The following is a 17151-nucleotide window of genomic DNA, read 5'->3' on the forward strand; positions in this document are numbered from 1 at the left end:
CCAAATGGAAGGATGGGTAGATTATCTCTTCGGCATTTCCAACTGGACCCTGCAGTCCCCAACATCACTTACAGGAAAGTCGCTCAGCCACACACAATAAGTGCCTGGCAGCGTGAAGGTTTTTATTCCTGCGTCGCTTGTCTGACACATTCTGCCAGTAGCTCGTCAACTTCATCCCCATCAGCTTCTGGGTCAATGTCAATGTCCTAGAATTCAACAAAACACACACATTATTTTAGAACCATTTCTACTGTTAAAGTATGGCACTGAATTTGCATGAGTTGTGGATTTCAACAAAAAGGATTCGATTTGAGTCATGTAACAACTAGTATTACCTCATTGATGGATTTGAGCAGCTTAGAAATCAGCTTCCTAACGTTGGACAGTTTGGCGTTAGCTCTGCCAGTCTCTGCCTGTTTCTCATCTGCTTGGCTTTGGAAGTTCTTCACCAGCTAGGACAAGGAGAAAGTGAGAAGCATCCTTAAACATGTTCTGGCCATGAATGCGTCAGTAAAATGGAATGACCAAAAGGTAGACATGCTGGGGAAACAAAACAATGGCTTACCTTCTGAGGCCCTTTTCATAGTGGTCAAAGAAGTCATCCTGCAAACATAACTGTTGATATGAGTAATATCCACTCCATCTTTTATCAGCTATTTTTCCAAATCATTTACCTTCAAATTAAAATCATTTCTAAGAAAGGGAAAATCAACATACCAGTGGAAAGTTGCCCAACTCTTCTATACTCATCTGGCCTATCTTGTCCTTGTCCATAATCCACGAAGGGGGCAGGAAATACCGCAAGCAAGTTCTGTGGTGAAAATATAGCTTTCTTATGAGACATTTTCACTGATTCTGAATACTGTGAAGCAAATGGAATCATGCTGTCATGTTTTCACCTTAGCTTTTAACTAGTCACTCTGGTCTTCTTCAACAGACTGACCCAGTGTTGACGTCACACTTCAGAGAAGCCATGTGACAAGTCTCACTGGGTCAGTCTACTGAAGAAGACTGAAGTGTCTGGTCGAAAGATCTAGGTGAGAACAACCTCTTGTGTTGGAACAAAAGTTTTAACTTTAAATACGTAGAATCATTATTATCCGAAAAGATTAAAGAGCCCAAAAAGCAAGCAAGAAGTGAAAACACTGCCAAGTTATACCTATATCCATTAGATATGGCTTCATAGTTCTGCTGAGTCTGGGCGTAGCTGCTGACTGCGTCTGGCTTGGTCGTGCTGGAAGCTTCGGGCACGGATTCTTCCGAGCGAACAGAGGAGGCGGACGGTGCAGGAGACACGACTTGTGGCGGGCGGCCGGGCGAGATCGGCGCAAGGGGCAGTCTCTGTGATCCTCCCACTGCCTCCTGGTGAGGTTAACGGTGGGATTCTCAGATCTGAACTGCTCATGCCGTACCTGAAATGTACCAAGAAATAATAGCCATGGGACTCATACTAGTATGCTACAGATAAGGGAATACACATTCAAGCTGATGCAGTTAAACATTGAAATAGAAAGTTATTTTTTCCAAATTGCATTCGCAAATACTTCTGTTTATGGCTACTACTATATGACATTTATGGAAAGTAAATCCTGCAATACATGTACATACAAAATACCATTCAAGCCAATGACTTAGTTACTACTGCCTACAGAATCACGAGCAAAAGACTTAGAACTTTGAAAGATTTACCATTTGTCATACTTGTCCCTTGGATACTTGTCGAACTTGACCTTCCATCGGACTGGACCTGCACCTTCTGAGCTGGTGGCAACAACCTCTCCACCGTACCTGTGAAAATTCAATGACAGAGAAAATTCGGCAACAACCAACCCTTGGATTAGGCAATCAAAACACTGGAGCAATTTTGATGCCTTCAATCTATCAGTATCCGTATCAGTATAGCTGGTATAACCGCCCCGATGTAACACACCAGTTTAAATTCATGCGGTATAACAAGAAAATGTCTGATGCAAACGAAGCAGGCAAACTTACCAGTTCCCGTCAATCTTAGCTTCAACCTTCTTTCCAATATCTGAAACAACATGCAAATGAACAATTTCAACCAACCATTCTTCTCTTTCTGGTTACTAGTCGTTACAAGTACAATGTATGTATTTGGATATGCATACTCTAGTACAACATTGGGCCAGGAGGCCAATTTGAGTATCTCACGAATAAACAAATGATAAAGGGACAAGAGACCATCAATGAATAAATGATAAAACAAACTGTTGCTTGCAGCAAAGTGTGCATTTTGGTCCCTTACCTTCCGAGTCTTCATCCACCCCATTCTCAGGTGCCCCATTTTCAGGTACCCCGTTCTCCATGACCTCCATGACCTCTTCCTCCTTTTCAACCTCTGGTACCTTTGGCAGAATTCAACATAAATGAACTTTTTAAAAAAATCCAGCAACTGCAAACCATGCAAATCAACAGAGGGCTGATGCAGTTAAGCGATTGCCAGTCTCACCTACTCACTTCCAACCATTCGGATAATACATAATCGTACAGGTTATCATCTGAAAGCTTCTGTGGTTGAAACCTTCTGTGCTTGAAGTTATGTGTATTAGTCTAAATTCTTTCATTTTACTACAGTACAGGATATCTTTGCTGTCTTTCTTATATTTGTTTCTCTGTTGCTTTTCATTTAATATTTGCAATAACTTCATAGTAACAGTCCCACAACAAGGGCTTCTTCAATAGCTGACTTTAAGTGTGCATCAAATACATGGAAGTATGAGCAGTCTCTCAGTACCTTTGGAGCAGTAGCAGTGGAGCTTGCCCTCCTCTTCTTTGGAGGCTCTTCTTCCTCACTCTGTAACAAGCACAAAACATTAAACAAACTATTCAAACTGGGTAACACAATGTGAATAGTATTACTATTAGCTATGTTATGGTTGTACTAATGAAAAAGGACTGTAAAATGTACACACCTCACTTTCCTCTGCACTTGCAGCACTGCTGGCTCTTTTGGTAGTGGCCTTGGGGGGAGTTTCTGAAAAACAAATATGAAGAGCGTTAAGAACATGGAAATAGAGGCCTTCTTTCAAACAAATACTGGTGTCTAGTACAATCATCTTGCATTATGGTGATTAGTCTACTAGTAGCATGCAATGGAAGGGTTGAATTTGGTTGATCATCTAAAACAGGATGTTTCAGGACAAAGACACAACACGATAAATATGTACAACAGTCTATTAACATATCTACAGTGGTTTAACAGACGAGACCACTAAAGCAGCACATGACAGCCAGCAAAGTTTTGGTTATTCACATGATGTTTAAAGAATCATTAGAGTTCTTGCTTCAGTAAGTCAGCCTTTGTGTTTTCCTTTATTCAGATTACATGGCATAAGCTCTGGACTTTGTAAGGCCACACCAAGTAAATTTTATGGATGACGTCCTTTGGAGACCCTAAATCTAATGCGAGAGGGCGAAAAAAAAACAAGAAGGGCCATAAAAAACAAGATGCCTAGATTAGAAATATACTAAGAGACGACAAATGTTAGGACACATATTGAATGAGGTGACACAGTGTAACAAGCAAGAAGTCTTTTATTCATCATCAAAACAGCAATAAATCAGGTGGAATAGCAGTTGTCGTCCTGTCCTGTTTTCGCGTTACGGGTTCCACGTCAATCTGACGATTTGCAGCACTGTCGTGACTCTTTGGCCATAGTTACAGGAAGCGGAATTTCTTGTTTTTTTTTTCTAGGAACAGGCCAAAATCAATGCGCGCGCGGACGTCATCCATAAAATTTACTTGGTGTGGCCTAATAAAGCGTTGTTAAGCATGCAGCGTTTAGTAGATTTTACATTGCTCACGCCTACATTCAATAAGATCAACTTCTGTAATAAGCTACGAGGTACCATGCGGCAGGTATTGGACAGTGAATGGGGATTTCAGCTGATTTTCTTTGCAAATAGCACAGCAGCACTTTATATGTTATGTATGCAAGACACTTTGTAAGCATTGATGCACTGATACTAAAGACACTGAACTCAATGACTGTGTCCATGCATTTGGCAATGAGTGAATGAATGATGACTGCAATATCTAGTTGATTAGAATGGTGCAAACTGTCTCAGCATGCAGCTTCGTTTAATGCCAGAAATCAGTGCTACTGATATGATGATGGACTTGTTAAACCAAGAAGGTTTGCGGTCAGCAGCAGGCATGCAGTCAGCTCTAAGCAAGACAGCCAACGGACAGTTTCCCATACCTCAACTGGACATGGCTGCTGACTGACCACTTCTGTCTGGTCAACCTTTGCCGGTGACGTAATCGGCGTACTCTGAACTAGCACCACCTTTTGTTCTCTTACTGCTGCAGAGGTATTGGAGGATACCGCCGGTACCGAGGTCTGGGATTCAAGTACCTTAGCACCTGGTAGTACTGCTACTGCTGCCTTGTCTTTTTCAGGTTGTTGTGAAGGTAAGACTTTGACAGTGGAGGGGGTTATAGCTTGTAGTTTTGCTGCTGCTTGAGCTGGTGTCATGGCCTTACTTACACTCACACTTGTTGCTGCAGCTGGCTTTTTTGTTTCTGAAGGTTTAGACACTGTTGACTGGTTAGAAGAGGACATAGCTTTCTCGACCACTACCTTTGCAGGATATGTTTTTGGCTCTGGTTTGGGCGACGGTGGTTTAGCTTTTGGTGGCGGCGGTGTGGCTTTGGTCTCCCTTCTGGATGAATCTGCCCGAGTGGAGGTAGGTGTAGGAGCTGACGATTGTCTCTTGACGGGCGATGTTTTCGTGGCTTGTCTTTGGGGTGAAGCCTCGATACTGTCCCGTCTGTGACTGCTAGGGGTGGACTTAGTCCTCTGGGGAGGAGCTCTCTCCTCTATGGAGGCCCTTCTCTGTTGGGCAGATGTGTCCTGAGAGGGCCGTCTCATGGCAGCCTGCCTCACGGGCGGTGGAAGATCCAGTCTTGGTGTTGGCTTGGAAACACTCTGTTTGCAAGAGATACCAGTCAGCTTTGATGAAACAATGGTAATATCAAAACTGTGTTGTTGCAATCCTAAGCTACAGGCCTATTTGAGTATGCAGTATAAGTTTTGTTACCTAAAAATACAACGTGCTGTGTTGCTGACGAAAGGGTATGTCACCGCGCAAGGGGCGGTATACCCCAACCAATACAGTCAACCGATGATGATGATGGTCAATCAGGCAAATTGCCAGACATTCTTCACTGGAAACATGAATAACTGTATAAATAATCATTTGCCAACACGTTTGAAGAAATTAAAGAAGGTATAAATAAAATACAGTTCACACAGAAAATCGTCACCTTCCTGGCTGATATGGATGTGGCGGGAGATTTGGCAGGTTCAGGCCTGGTGGATCTGACCAGGGTGTTCACCTGCTGCCTTGACGTCACCGTTTTCACATGCTACGGGGTACACAAATATCAAATCATCAATACCTCCAGGCACAAGACAGATGTCAAGACAATGACACCAAATTTACAGGCAGACAATAATTTAATGAGTGAAAAGTGGGTGGGTACTATGTTGTTCGTCCGTCATTTTCGACGATGACCGGTGATATCACATCAGCTAAGGCAGTCATACACCTATTTGATCAGATAATCTTTGCAGTATGCATACATGTCCAGCATAGCTTTGTCTTTCAGAGCAAATGACATCTTGGAAACATGAATCTTACCTGCAGCTTTTCCAACTCCTTAGACTTCCTGGCGATGTCCTGAGAAGAGAGTTCAAAACAAATTTGAGGATATTCATAAAATACACTGAACTAGGCAAATCATCCAGATACTAGTACTGTTTTTCAAAGCAAGCAAACAAGGTATTAATGAATAGGTAATAAATAATGAATGGTACAGGTGTACCCACATCTAAGAGCTTCTGACTCTTCTCTTCTGCAGTTTTGGTCTCCTTCTTCAGGAAACCCTGTGGAATGTTTTGTTTCACCTCTGCAGCTGAACATCTGGGAAGAGTAAAAAGTATATTTCTTGGTCAATTTGCTCCAGTTCCAGCGAGGATTCCTGACAATCCAACTTTCTATTGCAATACCTTTTTTTTTCACAACAGTAGCATACTTCTAGCTGATCGTTTGAATTTTTGGAATCAGCAATATGCTACACATATCATAATTAATAAACAAATTGCTCCTAAAGGGCCTTCAAATGAATATCACATTTCCAATGTTTTGATGAATAATTAATGAGGTTCAATTAATATTTCATGAGGTTACATAAACCTAGATACAATGAAAGCTTCTGTCACATTTTTAATCAAGTAACAGCAGCAATATGCTAAAAAAGAAAGCACATAAAATATCAAAAATCTTTATTGAAACAAAGCATAGAATTATGCACCATAAAATTTCATAGGGATATTTGACAGCACAATGCTTACTGGCCTGCCAACTTCAACCCTGAAATGATAAAAAAACATGCTCCTACAAGGACTGCTATAAATGTCTCTTTATATGTTGTAGTGACAAGGATTTTTCCTTTTATGTCTTCAGCACAATGCTTACTGAACTGCTAACTTGTAAAATTCAACCCTGAAATGATAAAAAAAACATGCTCCTACAAGGACTGCTATAAATTTCTCAAGGATTTTTCATTTTATGTCTTCATGAATTATCATGAATTATTAATATAAAACTAATCCTGTTCCCTGACCTGTTCCGCTGTGTATCAGGGTTCATGGTGCAGTTCCAGGTCTCTGGGAACTCCTTGTTGATATTGCTGGCCGAGAAAGGCAACGTCCTCCACTTCAGACACTGGTCTGAAATTGAACGTTGTTTAAATCTATTATCCTCCTATTTTGCATATGCCAATGTATTATGAGTTTATGAGTATCTATAAGTTTGTAAATATTCTACAAAAAAATTAATGATAAATTTGTGTTCCTACATGACAATTGTTTGTTTTCTGCTTTTTAGTTTTCAAATGACTTATCACTTATTATGTACCACCTCAGCCAGCATGTGAGCGATGCCTTTCCAGGTGGCCTTGCTTACAGCTTCTAACTGCCAGTGTTGACGAAACTTACCACACTGGATTGTGAGTGGGAGCTGCATTGCCCTCTTCCTCTTGAACTTGGGGTCCTCCGATGGGTCATCCTTCCAGTTTGTACTCAAGTAGCCAAAATTCTCCCTACAAATAGTGAAATCACAAAACTTCTTTAGCGGGACCTAAGTAGTAATATTACGTACAAATGTATCCAGAAAACAGAAACAGCCATAAAGTCAATAAAACCCAAGGACCATGTGGTCAAATTCAAAGACTACAACCACTGCAATCTACTTACCAGAATTTGGTTACGCCTTGTTGAACTGTAACAATCAAAGAAAACTTTGTTAGGACCTAAAAGTCAATGTTTTCTCTAAAATAAAGGTAAACATCAAAGTCAGCGCCTCAGTTATCACTGCAAAGTATGTCCTTTAATGCAAATGGCGAGTCCATGGAAATTTCTCATGAAAACGGCCACAATGCCCGTCAGCAAAATTTACCTATGCCAATGTCCTTCCAGTACTGGTTAAGGTACTCTCCCATGGCCCGTAGTAAGTGCCTGTACTCCTTGGCATCAGCAAAGTTCTGCTTGTTGTGGGTGGGCTCCAGCACCAGGTAGGGGACATCCACGAACCCCAGCACCCCGCTGCAGTTCACCCCCCCTTCCGTCTGGGGGCCCACGCACTCGTACATGCGGATCAGCCGGCTGCAGTTGTAGATGAACATGCCATCCAACTTCCGCTGCTCGATGTTCATACCGAAGACAAAATTCAGCACCTTCGGTTCCTTTAAGGACCTGTCACAAGACAAAAAAACAGATATAAATATCTTCTCTCTAAGAAAACAAAACTTTTCTTATGAATGCTTATGATTATAACCTTTAGTATCATAGCCTTCTTTAGTGTACAACTAGAATGATGGACCTATATTGATCGAGCTACCCTCTACAAAAATGTGGTACCTTTTCTTTGTCTCTGCAACCTCCTTCTTGATGTCTGCGTCATTTCGCAGCATTTCTGCCTGAGCTTGGGCCTGCCTCAAGGCAACCTTTGTGCAAGAAAATCATTTAAAATGATTACAAATTTACAGTTCACTGCAGTAATCTTACATAAGTACTACCACAAATCAATTATTAATGCTACATTCTTTCTAAACATAGCCCATAATTGCAGTGCTACTCACTCTTTGATCCTTTGGGGCCACCGGTCCTACTTTGTTCTGTAGATCCCTACACAAAGAAAGAAAAACAATGCCCAGTTAGACACATGATTGATAGCTGAAACCTGTTAAGTTGTTAGTGGGGTTCACTAAATATTGCTACTGGAAGACACATACTAATAACAAGATATTGATAAGGATATTTATACATTTATCTTCAAATGTTGTTATAGTTCCATTATTATATACAGCTGCAAAATATAGCAGTTTCTTTCATCTCACCTGGCTTTGCTCTCTGCATCTCTTGCTTTTTCTTCAGCTGCAATTCAAGACACAAAATACTGTATTTGATGACTCTACTAGTAGTTTTTTTACAATGTAGATTCATACAATGTGATCTTTCCCATAACAAAACAATGGTTTCCAGCACTAGGTGCAGTGCTTATCTTCGGGTAAAATGCAAGCCTTGCACCTCAAAAGTTATAAAAGATTATATTTGAATTTAAGAGAGAAATAAGGAAAACCTACCCATCTGTGCTTCGTGGTAGGCCTTGGCAGCCTCCTTCTCAGATCTAGTTTTAAATCTGTTGGAGCTGTACTTGTACATCCTGCATATCACAAAACATGCAAGTTAGCTGCAGCACTAACTTTGTGTATTCAATACCACCCTAAACATCATCTATCACGGATATCAAAACGACTGCGTATTTATAGTAAACACCATTTCATGAGCAGGTAAAAGAAGTTTTGTCAACACGATCTTTTGTCATCAAACAAAACCAGGCACACGGTTATGTAGTATGATTCTTTGATAGTTTGATCAAGGAGATCTGATGTAGTTCATTTTCTTTGTTTTCATCATGACTCACTTGGGTTTGTACAAGCAGCTGGCCAGCCTTCTGGTGCACACTTTGCTCCCGTTGATGTATATCTTCATCCGTGGTTCGATGTACAACACAGCTGTGTACGCTCTGAAGGATCTCTTCTCTGGAGGAACACTGGAAATAACCGGCAGAGCCTGTCAAAATCATGCTCTAGTCTTCTGTGATCAAGAGATTAGAATGTTCAATGTTGACTTGATGGCAAATTTGTATCTGGATACTAAGCAATTTTCCTGAAAGATATTACTCAGAAGGGTGTGGCTGCAAGCTTCCAGACACCTATGGCCCCTCAATTGAAAGATCCAGTATCAAACCTGCCAATGCAGCATTTCTCCTGTAGTCTCTTAGTGTCACTGACGAAAGGTAGTGGATGCCCTCTGAAACTCCTGACCGTTTCCAAAATCATATCCAGTTGCTTGAGTAACTGTTTTTTTTGCATGTCTTATTATCTGGATTTCTAACCTTCACCGACGTACAATCCTGCCAAGAGTTGGCCTACTTTGTGACTGGATGCTTTAAGTTTTTTAAATTTCGTACCTGTCGTCCTCCTTGTCCACATTGGCCATGAGGATGTCAACAGAGTTGGTCGTCACATCGAGCTCAGGCTCCCCATTGTCAAGCAACATCATGTGGTAGATGATAACCAGGGTGCCTGCGACATCGGAAACATGTATGCTATTGTACATGTTGTACAAGAACCTCAATTCAATACTTATGGCCTTGCTTTATTACTGTAGTTGATGCATGCATGATGATAGTATTTTCAATTGCACGCTTTAGCTTAGCTTTTCGATTGCTATATGATTTATGTTTTGTCATTTTAATCCTGGAATATTGACAATATTCGTATCAACTGCTGCTGTAGTTGAAAAAATACATAGTTGTCCGATGGCAAGGAATGACAAAAATGCATTATACTGTAGTGATGACACACATTAAAACCCAAATATTTTTTGCTCCCGTACTAGCTTCTGTCATGATTGAGTATTTATTCATCTATCTATTTTCATCTATTTTATTTGCATTTATTTTTCGAGGATAAACAGTATCTATTATATCATTATCTATGTCCCTGGACCAAACCTACCTGATTCTCCATCTATTTTGTCAAACTGCTCGTGGATCTCCTTCTCAGACTTGAAGGGTGAATACTTGGTGATGATGTCAATCTCTGTTAAGTACTGGAAAAATTGAGATAAATTTTATCATTTTCGAGCACTAAAACTGCCAAATGCGTCAACATTATGAGTAGGTGCAGAATTGCCAAACACACTTTCGATAATTAAGAAAAACAAGTCTGGATTACAGTAATAATCTGCCATTACCTTCAGCTTTTCAAATTATGTGAATTCTTTTCAGGAATGCATTTTGTTATGTGAACAAGTCAGATAGAACATTTCCATTAGGGTAAAACTATTCCAACCATGCGTGCGCAAAAGGTTGGCATGATTAATCACAGAACTAGTTGGACGACTTGTAATGTTTTGTCTCCTGGATGTTTTTCTGCTCGATTGCCGAAGGCAACAGCTATTGAATAGTCACATTCCTGTGGCTCTACAAATAGTAACAAACATCTATAAAAGGAGTGAATGCATTTCCACAAATGTGCATGGAAATGTTTGTTATGGATTTTCAGGAATCTTTTGTTGTTCTTTTCTGCATCCCATTGAATTGTATGACACAACAGGACACTGTATTTTGTTTGGAAATCTTTCATTTATATGATTTAGTGAGCACATTTTTTCATACCAGACACTAATCATGTTTTATTCTTCACTGTTGGCGATGTACCGTCTTTGTGCTGCCTTACCTTTTCCTGCTGCTTGGCAGACTTGGCAATGGGTCTGTTGGTATCCATGTCCCATGACGGCAATGGCACTATCACCTGTTGAAACCATTTCATACTTACTAACATGCCACATTCACACGAAGCAACAACACATTCTCTATCAGCTTCTGTTTTCATTGCAAACCTTCCCTTCTTCAGGCTTAGTATAAATTGTTAAGGGAATATCCAATAGCCAAGGGGATAGACCACTAAACCTACTTTCTTTATCAGGCAACTACAAGATATTGTTCATTGCTCACACATCTCAATCTATCTCATGGTTTAATGACCCTGTGCCCCTCCCCATGGCAATATTTTAGATATTTTTAAAACTGTCTCGTGTTCTTTCATACTTTGTACTTTCTTCTGCGTGATGAAATCTTTATAATGCTGCAAACCTCCTCGATATTATCTCATTTAGCTTCAACACTTCACCACATGCAAATTTTGCACTGGACAACTGTTGACAGCTCAAATGTACCTTCTTGTGGCAACTTTTGTCATAATGTTCATATAAAAACATCAAGTTGCCAACTAACTATGCTTGTGTAGTAGTAATCACCCATTAAAAGGTGTACCTTCCATACATTGATCAAGATTTTGCATGCTACTGCATTACCAGTCCATGGATAATTTAGTGGTAATGTTCTGAATCTGATATTTTATCTAAATCTTTATGGATCTCTATTATATTACTTCTGCACCGTATACCATAGCAAGTGCACTATTGTATACAAGCTTCCCTAACAGCCTGCCCTGAAGGAAGCCTATTGTAGAACTGTCTACCCAAACTTAGCAATCATCTATATACCTCCTCAATCTTCTCCTCTTGATGGAATGTTCTTGACAAGAACACAATGCTTTTTGTGTTCCTCTTCTTCGTGAACAGAATGAAGTCCTTTCCTATTCTCATGGATCCTCTGTGTGGTTGGAATAAATTGTCGTTGAATACGGATCATCAATGTCAACAGTTAAACATCCTGTACAGTTATCAAAATATCAAGTCACTACTACTTCAAATCACACAACAGGATCTACAGAACGGATGAAGGCAGTTCGAACTTTAGGTCAACCAAAAATGCAGTATGAAACATTTCAATTGAAAATCAGGACTTGCATCCCACTACTTACGACTTCAGGCCATTTCCATACTGGCCAATCATTTGGGAGTCCACGGCTCTCTTGGAGGACTTGCCAAACTGGATGACACTGGCAGCCTCCCCTGTTCAAAGGTGTCTACGGTTAACTCAATGTTCAGGTACAGTAACACAGACTTAATAATCCATTTGCCATGTTGTGATATTCATAATTGACAATGCTGAGTTGGTGATCATGAACCCTGACACAAGATCCACATCTTGTTCATGTTATTAACTGGTGATAGCTATATAGTAAGGGATGCTAACATGTGGATGGATGTTACTGGGTTTATGAAGTATAGTTCTCTGTATTTCATATCTTTTTACTTTCCATAAACATACCTGGATCCATGCCCTCGCCATCATCCAGAAAACACAACAGGTATCCACCACGGACCTCCCTCTTGGGAACTAAACACAGAACATACACTGAGTAATATTCATGCAGTAGTCACGTCATAGCATCAGACTAATTAGCAAGCTCAGACAGCACGACATAGTAAACAACACCTGCTGCGAAAAGGTATTGAATTCGCGTCACAATATGCTGTCTCCAACTGATTACTTGCCGTTCTTCCAGGAAAAAAATACCTCTTTCTGAGAAAAAGCTAATCATAGTGCCAAAGTGATGAATCATCTTTCAACAAAGAATGTGTTTACACACAAAAGAATGTAAAAAAAAACCAAAAAAAAACCACTTCAACTGTTTGTATCGCCCATAACAGCATCTTCTGCCATGATGAACTAGTCATGTGTCCAGAAACAAGACACTGAAAAGTACATAACCCTTAGGCTTGGCCAAACAATGATCATTCAACACAGTACTGCAGTTTTCAGGGTCCACTATTGTATGGCGATTCATGGCTCTTTCTGCACTTTCTGATGCCAACATTGCTGCAACTCGACAATGATCAAAGCAACTGGAGGCTAAGAAACATTACACCACAAATCCGTAGTCGGGTGACTGTTGTTCCCTTGATGCAGTGCTGTTTTTATGCTCCTTCTTGGAAAAAGCAAATGCCAGATGCCATATCAAATAGCTTGTGCTGACTATTACTGCCATAGAAGAATCGGAGGCATGGCCTTGGGCTTATCCATGAGGTATGTTTAATGATGCATTCCATGGCTGAATAAACCTCTGGGTAAAGCCTTCATCCTCTTCTGTTGAACAATCCTTTCTTCTACTGCACACAAAGCCCATTAAGGTTGGCAGCTTTCTGGATGGTGCGTTTTGAGTCCTGGGTGTGCATCTTCCATTCCGAGCAGTGCATCTGCACATATTCTCGTCAAGGTACTCCTCAGGCAAGCAGCAAATATCTGCTTGGGTACAAAACTCATGCTTACGAATGAACCAAAAGACCATCAACACAAAGAAAACAAATGTCGCCACGGACAACACAAAAAGACTAATAACACCTGAGTTGCTGTTGAAAATCTACTGTATCCAGTTCCTCAGTTCGATAGTTGATACTTCTTTGTGGTTTTAGCCCCTGCAAGCTCTTCGTGCATTTGGAAGCTCGGAACACTTTAAATCGCTGAAAATCCACCATTGTTCGTTGGATCTGAAAGATCCATGGATCTGAAAATCCATCCCGATTCACCAACAAGCTGTCATTTCTTTACCTGCAATGCACAGCAAAACTCCTGTCTGTGTCTTTGCGCCAAATACGTCATGTTTCTCGTTTCTACATCAAAATCCGTGCAGGCAGAAGACTGAATATCCACAATCATGTTGCCTCCTGAATACTGATGAGCTTTGTCCCTGGAACGAGTGCTTGCCATACCTTTTTATGACAGGTTGATTGGGACCATCTCAGAACAAGCATTGACACTGCTAACAATACTTCATTATTTCACAGCACAGTACTATCTGCTACATGGACTATGTTCAAAACAACAGGCACCGTGTGAGTTTATTTCTTTTTGTGGCATTGAGCACTTAAGCTTACTTACGTGAACATGTAACAGGTGATTCTGTCAAGCATGCCAAATATAATTTCCCAAAGAACAGCAAGTACCCAATGAGACAGCATCATTGTGACCCCAGGCAAAGGAAAAACATCTACATTTTCAAGTAAAAATGTATCACTAAGTATCCAATTTCATTTTATTGAAAGCAATATTACTTCCTTGCAACAAAATGATGCAATGCAACTTTTTTTATCATGTTTGGATGCTTGCTTTAACTATAACACACTAGCTTTGAAGTTTAAAATAAACAACTATCTCAGATACCACTGCAACGCCTTTCCTATGGTTAAGATAAAATTTGTATCCACTTGTTGAAAAAGTAGAGGTTGGACATGGCGGGCTCCATACAGACCTGTGTAAACATGGATTTTCGTTGCACCAGCATCCCTGTTGAAGTAAGTGATGAAGAACATAGATAAGCAATTGAGTTTAATGGTACAAAATTATTACAAATACATCACAAGTCATGTCTTCTCATGGAAATTTAAAACTGCAACCATGGAGAAACTATGAAATGGTCTTTAAAATCAGTAGCCTGCAATGCCTCTTTGTTCCACTCCCTCTATATGCTGTTAGTGCCTGCATATACAATGCAAGCTATTCCCTCTGTAATTACTGATGAATGGAAGGCTGCCATGTCTCTTTATCCACAATCTCCTAAGAGACAGTCTTCTCTACCATGGTGACTGGTAGCGTTGGGCATACAATTTGAGGTATTTTAATCTTTAAAAGATGCTGAAAGCTCTGAATCTGAGGTATCAATGACAGTTGATGGTTACAAAGCCTGGCTACCACATGCCCATTACCTCGCCGTGGCTATCACATTCCTAATACCTGGCCAATCTGCGATTCACAAATTTGATTCATTTCACTGACTTACTGGCTTGGATGCCACCATCTGGTGGTCATTAGCCCGCAGCCTACGGCAGTATGTGTCCTTGCGCTATCAATTTTCGTGAGCCTTCTTTCTCTCTGTTCCTTCATTCGGAATGGATTTTCCAGTAAGGTTTATCAAATGTAGGCCGAAAAATATCTATCTAGAACGTTTATCTGTCTTTCTTATATGCGTGATTATGTGAAAACTTCATCCATCGTTATCATTCTTCTAACGGAGCTAAAGTTACGATCTGTGTATCTGTGAAAATGTCGCAAGATTTTTTTTTTTTTGCTAATGCACCAACGCAACCGAACAGAATTCTTGATTCAATGATGTCATCGCATCACACCCCCACAAAAGGTTTCGCATCAGGAAATAGGATTTACATGTACTTCCCCTTTTCTAGCTATCTGACACGAAAGGCAAAAATGACAGATTAGATCGTGCCATGACGACCTAAACGAATGGAAATAATAATCCAGCGAAGAAATATTCACCTTGCATTGTCCACCAGCTCTGCAAGGGCCCCGAACAAAAATTCGTGGGTGGTTCTAAAACAAAGGAAAACATTGATTACAAATCGCTTACACGACGTTCCTTGCTTCTTGTACGTACCGATCCTTGTATAACAAACGCTCACTCACACCTGCTTCCATCCTTTCCTACCGGTAACAAAACCTTACAGGGCCTCTAACTGCGATACGTTGACATGTGATCCAACGTCGGCACCGCCAGAGAGGCCGCAGAGCGGGACGGAATTTCAAATTACGGAGACTCGTTTGATTTTTCTCTCACTTACCACCGGAAAGACACGTTGCAACACGGCAGCAAATAGAAAAGTCGTCTTGTTCGTTCATACATGTGGTATAACATAGACTAAAAGATTAACTAACTAACGTGAGATTTCCGATACACAGAGGTACGTATTCATCTCACAATAGGCGGGAAGGCAGCAGACAGACATAGCATGATTATGCCACACCCGTCGGTCCATTTCTATGGGGTCGCCTTCTGTAAAATATCAACTAACATAAACGAAGCGGCAGGGCCTCAAAAACGTCGTCTGCCGCCGTGAATCAAATCACAACATAAAAAGGTGAGATAATCTTTCATCCTAACGGAAAGGAGAGGATCTGTGTAGTTTTTGGAGAGGGGTATTCCGTGATGGCCGTTCTCAGCCAAACCATGAGGCCCTTGGCTGGCGCATAAAATTTGTAACAAGCAAACAAGGCTTGGATGAACACCCCACTCACGAGTTCGTATGCAGATAGTCAAAGGTAAGTTGTGCCCGGCTCAATCCACTATATTGAGCCATATCTCCTAGCTCAGTCGTCCTGTGCACTGCTGTGATGGCTGCTGGCTTCAAATATCAAACATCTTCGAGCTCCTCGCCGTTGAGAATGTTGATTCCATTCGGCTCCCAAGCAAATTTCGAAGGTATTCTTTTGAAGTCTGCCCACCAGCGTCATGTGGCGTCTACCCCCTTCACAGAAGCTCCTTGGGCGCTTTCGGCACAGTGGCGTGGCCTATCCTGCTAGAAATGAACGACGAGTTGCATGAAACCTTTGTCCAACTCTTCCATTCACCGATAGTGAATTTTCCGACACCAAAGCGAAGAAATCTGCGATCTCCTGTGGGATCTCCTGGTCGCCAGTCTCTGCGTTCCCCCAGCAAACAAAATGGCTGCACGTGACGCCCTACATAAATAACGCAATTTGTATTCATCCGCGGTTGACGTGTTCGGAGTTGTGATCGGTGTTTGTGGCCGACGGACGCTCTCAAAAACTTATTCCGATCCATTTTAAAGTCTATTTGTTTTTAGATAAACTAAACTAACAACTTATGGACATAAACTGCAGTACTGTATGGCATATCTATAAGCGCAGGTACTAGGAAAAACTATTTTGTACGTCTGGGTCTGGGCGGAAGGATTTGGTGGTGCGCAACCCGGCAAACAATCAGAATCCTTGCGGGAGTTCATTACCAGTTTTGATTGGTTAAAACTGGTCACGTTGCATGGCAAAATTTGCATGTTGGCCCCTGGTCTGGCCAATGATAATCTCTAAAACAAATGACTCTAGGAGTTGATATGCACTGTTAAAATTAAGAATGTTTTAAAGACCGCGTTGTTCTTCGACCTTAAATGCCCCTGCGGTCGTAAACAGATACTTTGGACGGTACACTTTGATGTTTCCAACAAGGTCAATACACATTGTACTACTAGAATTCGAACGATCGTCTAGTTTTTCTTGTCCTGAAATGACCATAACTGTTCGTCTAGAAGTTCTCTAGCATAAACTTCGACGTGGGTC

General features: G+C 40.9%; 1 protein-coding gene across 2 annotated transcripts; it reads right to left on the minus strand.

Moving 5' to 3' along the window:
* Positions 1 to 566: 566 nt before the first annotated feature.
* On the minus strand, positions 567 to 16559 carry LOC109487157 (MORC family CW-type zinc finger protein 2-like). Of its 2 annotated transcripts, none has more exons than XM_019791131.1 (30): positions 16093 to 16559; positions 15337 to 15390; positions 14315 to 14349; positions 12334 to 12402; positions 11984 to 12074; positions 11664 to 11772; positions 10835 to 10909; positions 10112 to 10205; positions 9562 to 9676; positions 9013 to 9141; positions 8672 to 8751; positions 8426 to 8462; positions 8168 to 8213; positions 7947 to 8032; positions 7486 to 7781; positions 7284 to 7308; positions 7026 to 7129; positions 6653 to 6758; positions 5856 to 5949; positions 5668 to 5706; positions 5291 to 5392; positions 4224 to 4952; positions 2934 to 2995; positions 2756 to 2815; positions 2267 to 2366; positions 1993 to 2032; positions 1690 to 1788; positions 1160 to 1412; positions 718 to 811; positions 567 to 603 (listed from the first exon to the last, which is right to left on the minus strand). In XM_019791131.1, the coding sequence occupies exons 1-28, from the start codon at positions 16152 to 16154 to the stop codon at positions 1402 to 1404; spliced, it is 2949 nt and encodes a 982-aa protein (XP_019646690.1). In that variant the 5' UTR covers positions 16155 to 16559; the 3' UTR covers positions 567 to 603; positions 718 to 811; positions 1160 to 1401. The 2 variants fall into 2 exon arrangements, with proteins under 2 accessions (XP_019646690.1, XP_019646691.1); XM_019791132.1 differs by having other exon boundaries at positions 4605 to 4952; positions 16093 to 16557.
* Positions 16560 to 17151: the final 592 nt, after the last annotated feature.

The sequence above is a fragment of the Branchiostoma belcheri genome, unplaced genomic scaffold (genome assembly GCF_001625305.1).
Source record: "Branchiostoma belcheri isolate BF01 breed outbred unplaced genomic scaffold, Haploidv18h27 scaffold86, whole genome shotgun sequence".
Taxonomy (NCBI): domain Eukaryota; kingdom Metazoa; phylum Chordata; class Leptocardii; order Amphioxiformes; family Branchiostomatidae; genus Branchiostoma; species Branchiostoma belcheri.

What these genes read in the sequence shown, in the direction of transcription:
- LOC109487157 (XM_019791131.1), bottom strand. Translation starts at nt 16,154, where the DNA reads ATGGCTCAATATAGTGGATTGAGCCGGGCACAACTTACCTTTGACTAT. An exon ending in GAGCTGGTGGACAATGCAAG is followed by an intron (nt 14,350 to 15,336) that starts GTGAATATTTCT and finishes TTACTTCAACAG; the next exon opens with GGATGCTGGTGCAACGAAAA. An exon ending in CCTGATACACAGCGGAACAG is followed by an intron (nt 5,950 to 6,652) that starts GTCAGGGAACAG and finishes TACTCTTCCCAG; the next exon opens with ATGTTCAGCTGCAGAGGTGA.